General features: G+C 48.2%; 1 protein-coding gene across 3 annotated transcripts in view; it reads right to left on the bottom strand.

Moving 5' to 3' along the window:
- Positions 1-15,951, bottom strand: part of YLPM1 (YLP motif containing 1) — a 923,718-nt gene that overhangs the window by 463,524 nt on the left and 444,243 nt on the right. For all 3 annotated transcript variants that reach the window (XR_015299909.1, XM_086937497.1, XM_086937498.1), the window contains exon 10: positions 10,819-10,970. Coding sequence is in view for 2 of the 3 variants with exons in the window: in XM_086937497.1 (XP_086793623.1) it covers positions 10,819-10,970 (152 nt within the window). In the remaining variant the exon portion in view is untranslated. The remainder of the gene's footprint in view (positions 1-10,818; positions 10,971-15,951) is intronic.

Raw genomic sequence — 15,951 nt, 5'->3', positions numbered from 1 at the left:
TGGTTCTGACTGGCCTATGCGTAGTGAGCACCGGGGTGCCACTCAGCAGTCACCTTCCTGAAAAGCCCTGCCTACCCAGGATACACAAAACCATGTCTGGGACGGTGCTAGCACCGCCCCGGACAGGAAACCCTTTGTCCAGGCCTCCCTCGCTGGAAGGACTCCCAGCAGCAGGAGGTCAGACTCGTGTCTGTGGTGGCAGCATCCATTTTGTGGAGCTGAGGCTTCAGTTAACTTTAACCGGGGTTCACAGTTACATACATGTCGTGTCCCTCTAGAAGGGTGGAATGCTAACCCCGTCGCCAGAATTGGCGAGGGGTTAGTATTCCAATTCGTATGACACCTTACTCGACATGTTTTGATAAAGCAATACCAAAGATAGCATTTAACCGCGAGGATTATAATGCACGTAAGGGTATATGGTATGCGATATCATGGAACAGCTATTAGGACTTGGTTCCGCAAGCTGCAGACAGGCTCAGCTCATGCCAGAGCACCATCTCACACGATTCCAAGCACTCTGCCTTCAGGATTGTCAAGGCCTGCCATAGGAGTGACTGATAGGAATCTGTGTGTCCATTTTAGGGTTAGATATAGGTATACTATATCTACAGCAAAGGGTGATTACACGACTTTGCCCCAGCTGTCATGCAGCCAGTTGTGTCAAATTTAGGAGGTCAGCCAGGGGTGGCATAATACATGCTGCAGCCCCTGGCAGCCCTGGGTACACCTATGCCCTGAGTTACAGGGTCTGATAAGGTGGCCCAGTACCAATTGGAAATGTACCTAGGGTACATGGAATCCATTTTAAAGAGAGGGCAGTAGGCCTGGGGTCCTGATTGGCAGGGTCCCAGGTCGACTATGTCCAAAACCAGCTAAAACACAGGGCAAAAAGTTGGGGGCAACCATAGTCAGGATGTACCTTCCTACACAACCCCCCCCCAAACGAAAGGAGATAAGGCTACCCTTGTCCAGGTAAGCCTCTATTACCTAAGTGGCCATATAAGGAAGGACCAGCTCTGGCTTGGTTTCCCCCTGTGTCATGGTCCACTAGGCAACCCCTCACCCTAAGGGTATCTGAGGGTCTCCACCATAGGGAATCTCTGTCTCTGGTGTGTCTTGGGAAAGTAAAAGGCTGATGCTGGGATGGAGTACTGAAGTGAGGCTCCTCTACCTTTGGGCTCAACTTCCTCCAATCACCATCCATCATGTGTGCCTTTCTTTCTTTAGCTGAGATGCACTGAGCTCTCAGGGTCAGCCTCTGGCTACCTAAAGCTGGAGGCTGAGTCCCTCTGTTTGGCTTACTGGAGGGACAGGTCAGGTCTGGGGTTTTTAGGCCCCATGTTTGGCTGTGCCCAACAGTGTCCAGCTGTGGGAGTTCCCTAACTACTTTTAAGGGGGATCCCTCAGGAGTCTGTTCTATTTTCACTTGGCTAGGGTTACCAGCTTCAGTGATCCTAATCTGCTGATTAAGGGGTTCTTTTGGACAGGGGGCCCTTTGGGGTCCACCACTGGCCTCCCTGATCTCTTCAGCCCTGGGCTGACTGAGACAGGGTAGAGAGGTGCAGGTTACCTGCTCCAGACTGGGTCCCACCTGGGAAGGTTCCACTACCATCAGGGGCTCTGCCAGGCTAGGCCTGACTACCTCTGGGGCAGTTCCTTCAACAGGGGTAGAGTCAGTTCCCTGAGGAGGCTGGCTCTCACCTAGTGTCTGGGAGGGGGAAGACTCTTCTTCCTCCTCAATGCTCTCTGTTTGAGTGGAGTGATCCATTGTTTCAGGCTTCACACCCTCACTATCTGTTTGAGTAGAGGCTGAGACCATTTCAACCTTGCCAACCTTTTCAGGAGGGCACTCAGTTTGTGTTTGGGCTGTGACTGTCACAGCCCTCCTATCCTGTTCTGGAAAGTCTGTCTGAGCCTGGGCAGTGGCTACCACTGCCCTTCCAACCTTTTCAGGGAGGAATGGTGCTTGGACTGGGGCTGTAGCTATTACTGCCCCACTAACCTGTCTGGATAGGCCTATCATTCTGGAGTGAGTTTCTTGCTCCACCTCAGCCCATGCTGAGAGTTCCAGGTCATTCCCCAGTAAGCAATCTACAGGTAGGTTATCTGTCACTGCCACTCTCATGGGCCCTGTGACATTACCCCAGCTGAGCTTGACTACTGCCATGGGATGCCTTCTCTTCATTCCATGAATGTCTGTCACCTGATAAGTAAAACCAGGGGTCAGTTGAGCAGAGGGGACCAGATGGTCACTCACCATGGTGAGGCTGGCCCCTGTGTCTCTGAATGCCTCAACTTTCTGACCATTCACTAAAACTTCTTGTCTATACTTTCCCAAAATGTGGGGTCCAGTAGTGAAGTTGGCAAACCCCATGCCAGTCTCACAGACAAGAGTGTGGTCAGGGAACCTGGCTAGGCCATAGTCCTCCTGATTGCCCAAAGTAATGCCCACCACATTCTTGGGGGCACTCCCACCACCTGGGGGATTACCACTAGTGGTAACAGGAGGTTTAGGAGTATTACCTGGGGGTATGTTTCCCTTATTACCATTTTTAGGGCAACTGACATCACTTTTGTAATGACCCACCTGTTTACAGGTATGGCAATAAGGTTTCTTTTGTTCTGAAGGAGTGTTCTGGGACCCACCACCCTTGTTGGAGTTTTGGGGCCCTTGGGAAGTCTTCTCTGAGGATTTATCCCCACCCTTCTCTTGAGGCTTGGTTGATTCCTTTTTCTGGTCACCACCCTGGTTTTTAGGCCTAACCCTGGTTCTGACCCATTTGTCTGCCCTCTTACCCAATTCCTGTGGAGAGGTCAACTCAGAGTCTACCAGGTGCTGATGTAATAACTGGTTCTGACAATTATTTAAGATTTGCTCCCTCATAATTAGATTATACAATCCTTTAAAATCAGTAACCTTACTACCCAGTAGCCAGCCTTCAAAAGCCTTAGTGGCACAATCAACAAAGTCAGTCCAATCTTGAGACTGAGTTTTCTGGGTGTCTCTGAACAGCATCCTGTATTGTTCAGTGGTTAAACCAAACCCATCAACCAGTACATTCTTCAAGATTTTGTAATTGTTAGCATCCTCCACCCTTGTGGTGAGGAGCTTATCTCTACCTTTACCATCAAAGGAGAGCCACAAGATAGCTGCCCACTGACTTTGGGGAACACCCTGCACAGTGCAGGCTCTCTCCAAAGCAGTAATCCATTTGTGGATGTCATCCCCTTCTTTAAAGGGGGGCACTATCTTATTCAGGTGCTTTTTATCAAAACTCCTTTCCCTATTGCTAGGATTATTGCTGCCACCAGTGGGCTGTAGCCCACATAATTCTTGCTCTCTAGCAAGGGCAAGTCTCTCTTTGGCCAGGGCAAGTTCTTCCCTTTCAATCCTCAGTTTGACTGCCCTTTCTTCAGCTTCATACACTCTCCTCTTAGGGGAAGACATCCCTCTGTGAGAAGAGTTGAGAGAGCCATTGGTTCGAAAGGATCTGTTAGAGCCTCTTGATAGAGACCTAACTCGTCCATTCCCAATGTTAAGCTGACCTGAGAGTGGGCCCAGGGGTCCCCTAGTACCAAGCTCATGTCTGCTTAAGTTGGACCTGCTTAGTCTACTGACCTCTAGCTGTCCCTTATCTGCCTCATCCCCTGACAACTCATCCTCCTCCTCAGCATCATCTGCCTCATGGAGGGGATGGATATCAAAGGGACCCTGTAAGGAGGGCAAACTTCCATCTGGATTAGAAGGGTCTGGGTTACCAGCCCTACTGGCATCATAAGCCTCTAAGAGACCAATCAGAAAGGAAGTGGTGGGGTTAGACCCCTGTTTTAGTTTCCTGAGAGTACACACTTGTCTCATCTCATGGAAGCTAAGAGCAGCATATTTTGAAGTAAGGACCTGTGGAGGGTCCACTGACACAAGGGGATACTCAGAGTTTCCTCCTTTGTCTGACATGCTGATTCTAGTGTGGTGTAAGTGATGCACCTACCTACACTATGTGTTACCTACTGATCCCTTGCTAGAGTTGCAGCCAAGGTGTGCTAAGCCTTGAGGAGCTACAACAGCTGGTTCAGTAGAACTCAGAGTATTCTAAGCTTTAGTTATATGTACCTAACAGTACTTATGTGATCTTTCAACAAGATATTCTTAGGATACGTGTGGTAAAACAACAGCAAGCTCAAATCCCAACCGCTGCTCACCAATGTGAGAAGGTGGCCTGATATGCAGTGCTCACTATTCTAGTGAACACTATGTATCAGTCCAGCAACCCTTATTGATGATTGGTTGTAAGTCAACCTTATAGACCAGCTATCCTAGTAGCGTGGATACGAGCAGTCTAAGGCTAAAGACTCGAGAGGGCGTGTTAAGCCAGCTGTTTACCACACATATACCCCTTGAATACCAAGTGAAAGGACACCACACAAGTGTTATGAAAATAAACAGTTATTTATTTAAAGATCACAACAGCCCTGTACTCTTTATGAGGACAGGGTACTAAGCACAAACCAAAACTCTTACAAAAATACTTAAGTTAGCACAGTATATACAAATGCCCGAGGGGCACGGAAAACCATATACTCTGAAAGTGGAATGCGAAATTACTAGCAGGTAAGTACAGTACTAATAGCTTTTGGAATCGCTAGGACTTGACTAGGGAATCGTTAGATTACTTCTAGGAGGCCTAGGGGACTCGGGTGCAGTGTGTGCACTCTCACGCGAGATGCGGGACAAAAGTCTATGGTAGCTAGGAATTAGAAAGTTAGTGTTCTCGGGCGAACCCGACCTGGTAGGGAGAAAACGAAAGTAGATTCTGACCCTTGGATAGTGAGGCTATGCTGGGGCACCGAAATGCCGAAGTTACCTAGCCCAGGGGCTGCAGCTGCATAGGTCTGAAAAGACGTCGGGAATCCTCGTAGACGGACCAGGAGCCGGAAGAAAAGATGCTGGCCGGTGACCAGTGAAGAAAGTTCAGTCGGATCCAAGCCTGGATCTTGAAGATAGATGACACCTGAAAGCAGAGGGGACCAAGTTCGAGACTACTAGCCAGTAGTCAGTGGGCACCAGGAGGGCACCGGATGGTAGCCACCTCGACTAGGTGAGTGGGTGACGCTTGACTCGAAGATCTCACGGACCAGGAGGCGTTGTCGGCGACCAGGATGGAGGATCGAGCTGTCCCACGAAGATAGAAGCTGTCGGCGTCGCTGGACCCAGGATTGGGCAACAAAGCCTTGGCAAATTCAAGCCCACGCGGTGGACCTAAAATGGCGTCTGGAGTGGACCAGGAGGGTCCGGGGTGCTTCTCTTGAAGGAGGAAGCAAAGGCCAGCCTGGAGCAACCAGACCAGCAGTCGTGAAGTCGTTGGGCGTCGTTCAGAGGGCCACAAGCCAGCCGGCTAGTAGCCAAACAACGCGGTGCACAGCAAACAGCAGAAGGGCCCCACGCAGATCGTGGAGATGCAGGGGGGCTGATCTTGGGTGCTGGAGCTGCGCAGGGTCGGGGCTTCTCGGACCCCAAAGCACTCACCAGTGGAGGACACGGTGGGCTTGCAGTAAAGATGTCGTGCAGTCTTGGCGATCGTCGGTCCCTTGAGGTCTCGTCGCACTCACGGTTCTCAGCTGGGCTGTAGAGGTGAGTAGAGGTCAGAGGTGCCAGGGAAGCCGGGTCTCGTCGAGCTGGGTCGTCGGATTCGTGATGAAGGACTTGCAGCAGACCGCAGTGTTCTTTAGGATGGTGCCTGCGGATGCAGGGTGACTACTCCTTAGCCACAAGGGAGAATCTTGAAGAAGAAATCGTGAAGTCCTTTCGAAGAAAGTGGTATCTTGATTCCAAAGATGATCTAATTTGAACAGGGGGCCCGCTCCTATCTTTATACTAAAAAAAGGGGGCTGACCCGGTGACTAGGTCCTGCCTATGGGTGGGACCAGGAGGGGGGTGGTTACACCCCTCTCCCCTGCCGGACTTCCCCAGGCCAGGGGCTGGTGTGCCCCTGGAACTGGTTCTGACTGGCCTATGCGTAGTGAGCACCGGGGTGCCACTCAGCAGTCACCTTCCTGAAAAGCCCTGCCTACCCAGGATACACAAAACCATGTCTGGGACGGTGCTAGCACCGCCCCGGACAGGAAACCCTTTGTCCAGGCCTCCCTCGCTGGAAGGACTCCCAGCAGCAGGAGGTCAGACTCGTGTCTGTGGTGGCAGCATCCATTTTGTGGAGCTGAGGCTTCAGTTAACTTTAACCGGGGTTCACAGTTACATACATGTCGTGTCCCTCTAGAAGGGTGGAATGCTAACCCCGTCGCCAGAATTGGCGAGGGGTTAGTATTCCAATTCGTATGACACCTTACTCGACATGTTTTGATAAAGCAATACCAAAGATAGCATTTAACCGCGAGGATTATAATGCACTTAAGGGTATATGGTATGCGATATCATGGAACAGCTATTAGGACTTGGTTCCGCAAGCTGCAGACAGGCTCAGCTCATGCCAGAGCACCATCTCACACGATTCCAAGCACTCTGCCTTCAGGATTGTCAAGGCCTGCCATAGGAGTGACTGATAGGAATCTGTGTGTCCATTTTAGGGTTAGATATAGGTATACTATATCTACAGCAAAGGGTGATTACACGACTTTGCCCCAGCTGTCATGCAGCCAGTTGTGTCAAATTTAGGAGGTCAGCCAGGGGTGGCATAATACATGCTGCAGCCCCTGGCAGCCCTGGGTACACCTATGCCCTGAGTTACAGGGTCTGATAAGGTGGCCCAGTACCAATTGGAAATGTACCTAGGGTACATGGAATCCATTTTAAAGAGAGGGCAGTAGGCCTGGGGTCCTGATTGGCAGGGTCCCAGGTCGACTATGTCCAAAACCAGCTAAAACACAGGGCAAAAAGTTGGGGGCAACCATAGTCAGGATGTACCTTCCTACAGTAGCCAGCAGGCCAAATCTTTGATCCTGATAATAAGTCCTCATTTCCCAACATTCCATTCATGGATAGATGTGTCCTTATGAGACTTCGTTCAGCATTGCGTGTTACGCTCCCAGACTATCCTGTAGAACCCGAGTCTTTCCCCCCGCTCACGATAGTGATAGGTAGTGAAAGAGGGGTCCATCTTATACCTCAGCTATACAAGGCATGTGATGACATCATCCCATTTAACGATGACAAGGTGTGCAGCGATTGGAAAGCGCACTTGGGTAACCCTATAACAGATGAATAGTGGGCTGCTTGCTGAGCAGTAACGAAAGCTGTCTCCCTTAATAGTCGCCACAAATTGATCCATTTCAAGTTTTTATGCAGGATTTATGTCACCCCAGCTAGAACACATAGGATAGATTCCACCAGATAACACTGTTGCCAGATGTGCAATTGGCCAAACGCCGACTTTGCACACCTTGCCTGGACGTGCCCAAGTATACATACATTTTGGGTGGAAAGACAATAAGCAGTATGATAAAGATAGACGGTGCCCCTGCCAGAGATCACCCTTCTAGGGTATGTCGTGTAGTTTCCCCATAATGTTTGCAGATTTGTTGCCATTTGTTTGTTATTAGCTATAAGAGAAGTCGCCATTCACTGGGGGGCAGGCGTGTACCTTCGGTAAAGGGATGGCTAGAAAGCTTAGCATCTTGCTCTATGAGAAGTAAACTATACGCAAATACAATCCCTCCCTCCCATAGACCCAAAGATACATGGGGCCCTTTCAGAGCCTTCCTGTCCGCGCAACAACAAGACCCCCCCCCTCCCTAAACAACAGGAACAGAGATTGGTCCTGACAGGGGTGGGTTAGCCTGACTCAAGGTGCATGCCGATTGTGAATTTTGCATGCTGTGCAATTTGGAAAGTGACAAGATTTAACTCTGTTTATATGTATATCTTTGGGAAGGTTATCATTTGTGTATTGGCGGACAAGGGCTGCGGCGAGACATTCAAGATGGATATTGAAGGACCTGATTGTGTTGTATATAGCATGTCACATCACCAACTGAGCCTACAAAGAACTGGGATAGCTTTATCTTTGGTCTGTACTTGTGGTGGAATTTGACTAAACTCAGTGCATTGCTTTGTTTCTAACAAAATACTAAATAAAGTTAAAAAAACATTTTTAAATTAAAATTTAAACAAAAAGTTACTGGATATGGAACAGTTTGAAAATGCAATAGAAATTGTACTTTGATTTACAGAGGAGCAGTAGCATGTAACACTTAGCAAATACAGTATGTAGGAATAAATATGCTTTTCCAATGAATTGCAGCCAAGTTACTTTTAGGTTACTTTTTCTAACTCAGTGCTGGATGCCTGGATTCAGCACTGGCACATTTTTGTAAACAGGTGAGTAAATGCGTTTTTTTTATTTGTGCGATTTTTAAAGAATATTTCAGATTTCAAAACTCCACACTTAGAAACGTTTTGGACCTGTACATTTGAAATGAACAAATTGCAGATAAGTTACTTTTTCTAACTCAGTGCTGGATGCCTAGATTCAGCACAGGGACATGTCCTGCAAACAGGTGAGAAAACACGTTTTGGTTATTTGTACAATTTTTAAAGAATATCTTTAGTTTTCAAAACTCCACACTTAAGTCGTTTTTTGGAGGGAAAATTGTTAATGTAATCCTATGGAGGTAAAACAAGTTACCGGTTTGCAGGTAAGTAAACAACTGTGGGAGTTAAGGTTCTGGAGTTAGACTCAGGGGTCTCCCAGGGTCAGTGATGCACTGGTGTTGCACCCTTCGCGGCACTAGGGCGGCCGGGTGCAGAGTGTTGAGCCCAATGTAATCCAATAGGGGGCCTCCGGTTGGTGGCTGCTGGCAGGCAGGCCACCAGGTTGTGGGAGCAAAGCTCCTAGGGTTAATCTCAGGGCAAGTTGGGGACCAAAGTAGCACCAAGGGTGCACCCTCAGCAGCACTAGGGTGGCCAGGTACAGGGTGCTATTTTGAGTTCGGGTACCCTCTTTTTTCCAATGGAAAACCTCAGGGACAAAAACACTGCAGGCTCTGGGACAAGGATCTTCCAGGTGCGACCACCACTTTGAGGGGTAACTTGGGATGTTGAGGGTTGGTTAGGCACTGTTGCTTTGGGGACACAAGGCCGTGGGGCGTAGAGTGCAGGGGTGCCTTGGGACGCCAGATTTTCTTACCCTCTCCGGTTGCGGTCCTCTGGATTGAGGCTGCAGGCGTCGCCAGGAGGCTTGAGGCAGGTCAGGGGTCGCCAGATCTCGGGTCAGGATAACCGTGGGGACTTCCTCATGGTGTTTTCCAGAAGAGCCCGGGCCGGGTTTGGAGGGTGCAGAGTGGGCCGGATTCGCGGCTTCTGGCTGGCACCAGAAGCTGTCCGGAGTTCAAAGGAGATTCAGTCTTTGAAGTGAAGGCAGGTAGGTCCAATGGGGTTTTTTCAGGTTGCAGGACACACCGGGATTTCACAGGAGCAGGTTCGAGGGGAAGACAGGCCTATAGAGCTGGGGCCAAGTCAGTGGGCGTCATCCTCTTGTTCGCTCTGCACGGCTTTTCGTACTTATCTTCTTTTCTTGTAGTTTCTGGATCTAAGGTTCAGGGTGCCCATTAAATATTAAATTTAGGGGCATTACAGGTAGGTAAAGGGCAGGGACCAATGGATATACCCCCTATTCTGCCACTCTGCCACTCTCCAGTGGGAGGAGGGCAGAAACCTGTCCCTGGTTGGCTGAGCCTCCCCTTCCTCAAGATGGTGGGGTCTCGAGGTTGTGCTACACCTCGCCTCTTCCACCTTAGGGATAGTTCTCCCACTCAAAGTGGGGGGTAGAACCAGTGGGGACCAGTTGCTGAAAGCTGCACATCGTCTGGAGAGGCTCACAAAGAGGCATGCCTTTGAAGCTGCTACTTCGTGAACCCTGCCCATCCTGGGGGAGGAGGCTTGGCGCCTCGTCCAAGGATGTGCATTGTTTTAGGCCCGAGAGCAGCAAGCTTAACTCAGGGGTCCAGAAACATGTCTAGTGGTGGCAGCCTAGCAGCCACTCAGTCAGGTGACTAGGAGTTGGTCGGGTTTGAAGAGGCATCTCTAAGATGCCCTTTGTTGTGCAGTTTACATTATATCCCATACTGGCATCAGTGTGGGTTTAATGTGCTGATAAATTTGATACCAAACTTCCCTGTCTTCAGTGTAGCCATTATGGTGCTGTGGGGTTCGTAATGACAAACTCCCAGCAGTAAACCTACAAGGAGCCTGTTTCCTTAAATATCACCAGAATGTTTTGTCTAGGATATGTAGTTTCCGAGAAATGAGTCCCTAAAAGTTTATAAACACTATTTGGGGTAATTTGGGGCAAGGTGCTCTATAAAAAAAAACCTGCAAAGGCTAATATATCTGTGCTCAATGAAAACTAAGAAAGCAGTTGGGTTTGCAAGCTGGTTTCTTGACTACAGAGACTTAACTGTGCAGTACCTCAAAATGTGTGGCAATATATGCAACACAGATCAGGTAAGAAAATTACCACACCATCCGTATGCTCAGCTGCTATAAACATTGCAAGAAGTAATAACTGTCTACACACTCTTAACAAAATAGGCAGGCAAGGACTAAAGGAAGATTGCTAGAACGGACAATCAGAAAAGCAACACAGAAGGCAAAAACTTGAACAATTAGGAAAGCAATTAATGGACAAGCACACGACCGGTAAACTCAGATAGCAGCATGCGCATACAGATACCAAAAAGTGCCATTAAAAGGAAACGTTTACACTGTGGCCTTCATAGAAATATTTAACATGAGTGGTATGTGAATTCATGAGATCAAATAAACACATGGGTATGTCAATACTTTACTGGATGTTGGCTACTTACTCGCTCTGGTCGTGTCTTGCGACCTGGGGGCTTCAAAATGTCATCCACATTTTTTGTCTCTGGTTTCCTTTCGACACGTGGAGCTGGAGGCGGTGGTGGGGCAACCGGAGGTTGAGTAGCTACTCTCTCTTCAGGGAAAATTCTTCGATCTCCTACAATTAAACCATTTGAGAAGATGTAAACATTGATGTTAATTGATGGGCCCCCTATTAGAGCACCAACCTTCTAAGAAACGGGATTACAAATGATAAGATTTGATTGGATAACTTACAAAGTGTAAACAAATGCCCAAGTTCGTCAAAGCGCTAAAGTGATTAGTCTATCAGGGGATGAGAGCATCATCCCTATTCTTAACAAGCACCGGCATAGACAATAGGTCTCGCTTTTGGGACCTTATAAGTACTTAGTTATGCAGCACAATATCCTTGGTGCAACAACATTAACTGTTGCACCGTTAAACACTTATAAGGTTCCAAAGGCGAGACCTATTGCCTATGCCAATGCTTGTTTAGGACTTGTGCCCTGTGGGTAGCTCCTCCAGTACGTCATTTTAGGAATATGCTACTTACCAGTATGCATCTGTTCTTGGCATGTAGGGCTGCTGACATTCATATCTTGTGCATAGATCGCCGCCTAGTGTTGGGTCCGGATGATTGCACTTGTTGTCTTGGAAGAGTCTTCGAAGTATCACAAGACAGGGGACTCCTCCCCTGGACTACAGTGCGCATGGGCATCCTCTCCATCCTCAGATGGTTTTTCGCCATTGTGGCAGAGATGGAGATAGAAAAGTAAGAGCTGACCATGCCAGAGAGAATGCTGCAGCTGCTACAGGCACCAGGGAGGAGGGCGGGCGATATGAATGTCAGCAGCCCTACATGCCAAGAACAGATGCATACTGGTAAGCAGCATATTCAGTTCGAGGCATGTGGGCTGCTGAAATCATATCTTGTGCATAGACTGTATAGCACTATCTCGTCTAGCGGGGGCTACCTGTGCCAGCTGCAGCAGTTTGAAAAAGAGTTTTGAGGATAGCCTGGCCTACAGAAGCTTGCTGTTTTGTTTGCACATCTACACAGTAGTGTTTTGTGAAAGTGTGTATGGTGGTCCATGTGGCTGCCTTACAGATATCTTCAAGAGTAATATTTCCTAGGAAAGCCATGGATGTCCCCATTTTCCTAGTGGAGTGTGCTGTTGGGGGGGGACGGTTAAAGTGCGTTTTGCCTTTTGATAGCATATCTGAATGCATTTAACTATCCATCTGGCTATTCCTGATTTTGAAATTGGATTCACTTTATGTTGTGGTGTAAAGGCAACAAACAGTTGCTTTGTTTTCCTAAAGGATTTAGTTCAGTCCACATAGTAAAGTAGAGCTCTCCTTACATCTAGTGTGTGCATGGCTTTCTCAGCTCAGTTCTATTGATTGGTTGATATGGAAATTGGATACAACCTTAGGCATGAATTTAGGGTTTGTTCTAAGAACCACCCTGTTGGCATGTACCTGCATGAAAGGTTCTTGAATTGTGAGCGCTTGCAATTCACTCACTTCTGAGTGAGGTGATTGCTACCAAGAATGCAACTTTCCACGTTGGGAATTGTAGTTCGCATGAATGTAAAGGTTCGAAAGGAGGGTCCATGAGTTTGGTAGGCACCATATTGAGATTCCAGACTGGGGAAGGGGGGTGCCTAGGGGGTATTACCCTTTTTAAACCCTCTATGAAGGCTTTGATTGCTGGTATTCTAAACAGTGATAGGTGTTGCCTGTTTTGAATGTATGCTGCTATGGCAGCGAGGTGTAGCCGTATTGAAGAGTATGCTAAGTTACATCTTTGTAGGTGCAGCAGGTCACATATTATGTTTTGTATTGAAGCATCGAATGGGTTGATTTGGTTATTGGTGCAGTTAATAACAAATCTTTTCCATGTAGCTGCATAGCACGCTTGTGTGGTTGGTCTTCTTGTCTCCCTAATGATATTCATGCAAACTGGGGGAAAGTTAAGGTATCCAAACTTTAAGACCTCAGGAGCCAGATCGCTAGGTACATTTGATTGGGATCTGGGTGTCTGAATTCTCCATGGTTCTGAGTTAGAAGATGAGGTGCAAGGTGCAGTCTTTGATGGGGGAACTACTGAGAGTTCCAGGAATGTCGTGTACCATGGTTGTCTCGCCCATGTGGGAGCAACTAGGATTAGAGTGAGGGAGTGTTGCCGCAGCCACCAGCGGGATCAGTGGTGCTGGGGGAAAAGCGTACGCAAATCTGCCTGACCAGTTCATCCATATCGCATTGCCCTGTGACAATGGATGTGGGAACCTGGTGGCAAAGTATTGGCATTTCGAGTTTTCTTTTGTGGCGAACAGGACTATTTCTGGGTGACCCCACTCCTCGAAGAATGGCTGAAGGACCTGGGGGTGAATCTCCCATTTGTGTAATTGCTGGCTGTGCCTGCTGAGCAGGTCGGCAACTTGGTTGTCCTTCCCTGGAAGGTGTTCTGCTAGGAGAAAAATGTTTTTTGGAATCGCCCACTTCACAGCTGTCCCATCTGGCACAAAGCATCTGGAGAGTGAGTTCAGTTCCTCCCTGTTTCTGGATATAGTACATCGTGGTCATGTTGTCCGTCCGATTCAACACTGTCTTGCTGTACAAGTATTTCTGAAAAGCTTTTAGGGCTAGGAATATCGCTAGCAACTCTTGTTGGTTGATATGCAGCCTTTTTTGTTTGTTTGTCCAGAGCCCCTGTACCATTGAAGGAGATGGGCTCCCCAGCCTGTCAATGATGCGTCCGCTGTTAGTACTAGTTGTGGAACCGGCTCTTGGAACAGTCGCCCCTTGGAAAGATTTTGTGGGTTCCACCACTGCAGAGTTGTGAGTGCGACTGTTTACCAACACTAGGTATTTTAGTCGTCCTTGAGCCTGGTTCCATTGCTGTGCTAGGCATTCCTGCAATGGACCCATCTGAAGTCTGGCATGGGGGACAATGAATACGCAGGAGGCTGAGTTTGGATATGCCTTTGCCACTGAGGTGTTTATGGTAGCTCCCAGGTACTGCTGTATGTAGGACGGTTGCAGATGTGATTTTGTGTAGTTGATTGAGAATCCTAAGCTGTGTAGCAGCTGGATTGTCTGAGACGTGTGTGTTGCACATTGTTGGTACGATTTTGCTTGCATTAGCTAATCGTCCAGGTAAGGGTACACATGGACGTGCAGCCTCCTTAAATGTGCTGCCACTGTCGCTAAGCATTTTGTAAACACTCTTGGAGCCGTGGTAACCCAGAAGGGCAAAACCTTCAATTGGTAGTGTTGACCTTCTATTGTGAACCTGAGGTATGTTCTGTGGGCTGGATGGATGGGTATGTGGAAATACGCATCTTTGGGGTCCAGTGTTGCTAGGAAATCCCCTTGTTGTAGCAACGGGAGCACTTGTTGCAATGTTATCATATGAAAGTGCTCTGACAGTATGTATTGATTTAGGGGTCTGAGGTCCGATATGGGTCTGAGAGAGCTGTCCTTGGGAATAAAGAAATATAGGGAGTACACTCCTGTCCCTTGCTGTTGGAAAGGGACTTGCTCTTTGGCCCCCTTTTCTAGCATGCAGTTCACCTCTGGTTGTAACAGGGTGATGTGTTCTCTGGACATTGGACAATGTCTGGGTGGTATGTTTGGTGGTGTAGAAGTCAGTCCTAGGCAGTAGCCAGACTGATATTTCGCTCACCCACCTGTCTGTGGTAATTGTGTTCCAGACGGGTAGGAACTGTTGGAGCCTGCCTTCCGACCGGTGTTAAGTGGTCTGGAGGTAGTGGAAGAGTCACTGTTTTGAGGCAGTGGAGGCTCTGGTGTTATTGCCTCCACGTCCTCTTCCCTTGGTATTGTTACCTCTGTAGCCTCCTCTGGTTGTGTTTTTGGTAAAGGAACTTTGTGTGTTACCTTTATATGAGGCCGTTGTTTGTGAGATATGTCCTCGTGTATTTGCCCTGTATGAGGAGCGACGAAAGGAGCCCCTTTGTTGTTGAAATTGCAATGCCCCCATTGATTTTTCTGTCTGTGTCCTTTTTCATTTTATCCAAAATGGTGTCGACAGCAGGGCCAAACAGAGTCCTGATTAACAGGCTGGTTAAGGATAGTGGACTGTACCTCATTTTTAAAACCAGAAATACGCAGCCATGCATGTCTGCGGAGTAGGACGCTAGTGTTGATTGACCTACCTGCAGTGTCTGCTGCGTCAAGCGCGCATTTGATGGAGGCGTTTGTTATGAATTTTCCCTCCTGTATGAGATCTTGGGCTTGTGCTTTGAAAGGCTCAGGTAGGTGTTGCATTAGGGTCTCTAGCTGGTCGTAATGTGCCCTGTCGTAACGAGCCAGTAGGGCTTGTGTTTTAGCTATCCTCCACGAGTTGGAGGCTTGTGCTGCTACTCTTTTCCCTGATGCCTCTAGTATTTTTGACTCTTTGTCTGGGGGAGGTGCCTCCCAGGTGGTTTGGGAGTTGGCTCTTTTACATGCGTTGGCCACTACCAGTGAATCCAGTGGTAACTGCCCTTTGATATAAGTAGGGTCTGTAGGGGCTGCCCTATACTTTTTTTCAGTTCTGGGGTTGATTACCCGTGCCCTGGCTGTATCCTTAAATATGTCAGGTGCATGTTTCAGAGCTCCCTTTAACATGGGAAGTGTTTTGACACTTTTTTCTGATGTAGGGAAGGTGTCAAACAAGAAGTCTTCCTCAACAGGGTTGTTATGCATATCCACGTTGTGGAACTGTGCAGCTCTGTCAATGAGCTGATTAAAAACTACGGTGTCATCAGTAGGTGACGGCTTAGGATAAGAGGACATATCAGGGATGGGGTGGGTATTGTAAGGGTCAGTTGGCTCTTCCCATGGTTCCTGTGGTTCAGGGTCCTGTGGAAAGTCATATTGAGGCTGTGGCTCATCCCCTCTGTTACCTTCATCGTCCCCATGATGAGGGAGAGTAAGGAATGTATGGATTAAAAGGAGTAGCAGGCATGATAGGTTGAAAAGGAATGAAGGGTCTAGAAGGAGAAGTCCCAAAGTCCGTTTTCTTCAGTGGAATAGGGGACTGAGGTTCAAAGTCCAAAGGCCTCTTTTTCCTATGCAGGATGGTAACTTTACCAGTCTCTGGGTTGATA

This window comes from Lissotriton vulgaris, chromosome 9 (assembly GCF_964263255.1).
Source record: "Lissotriton vulgaris chromosome 9, aLisVul1.2, whole genome shotgun sequence".
NCBI lineage: Eukaryota > Metazoa > Chordata > Amphibia > Caudata > Salamandridae > Lissotriton > Lissotriton vulgaris.
Note: the sequence above shows the minus strand (reverse complement) of the source record. Positions and strands in the feature narration are given on the sequence as shown.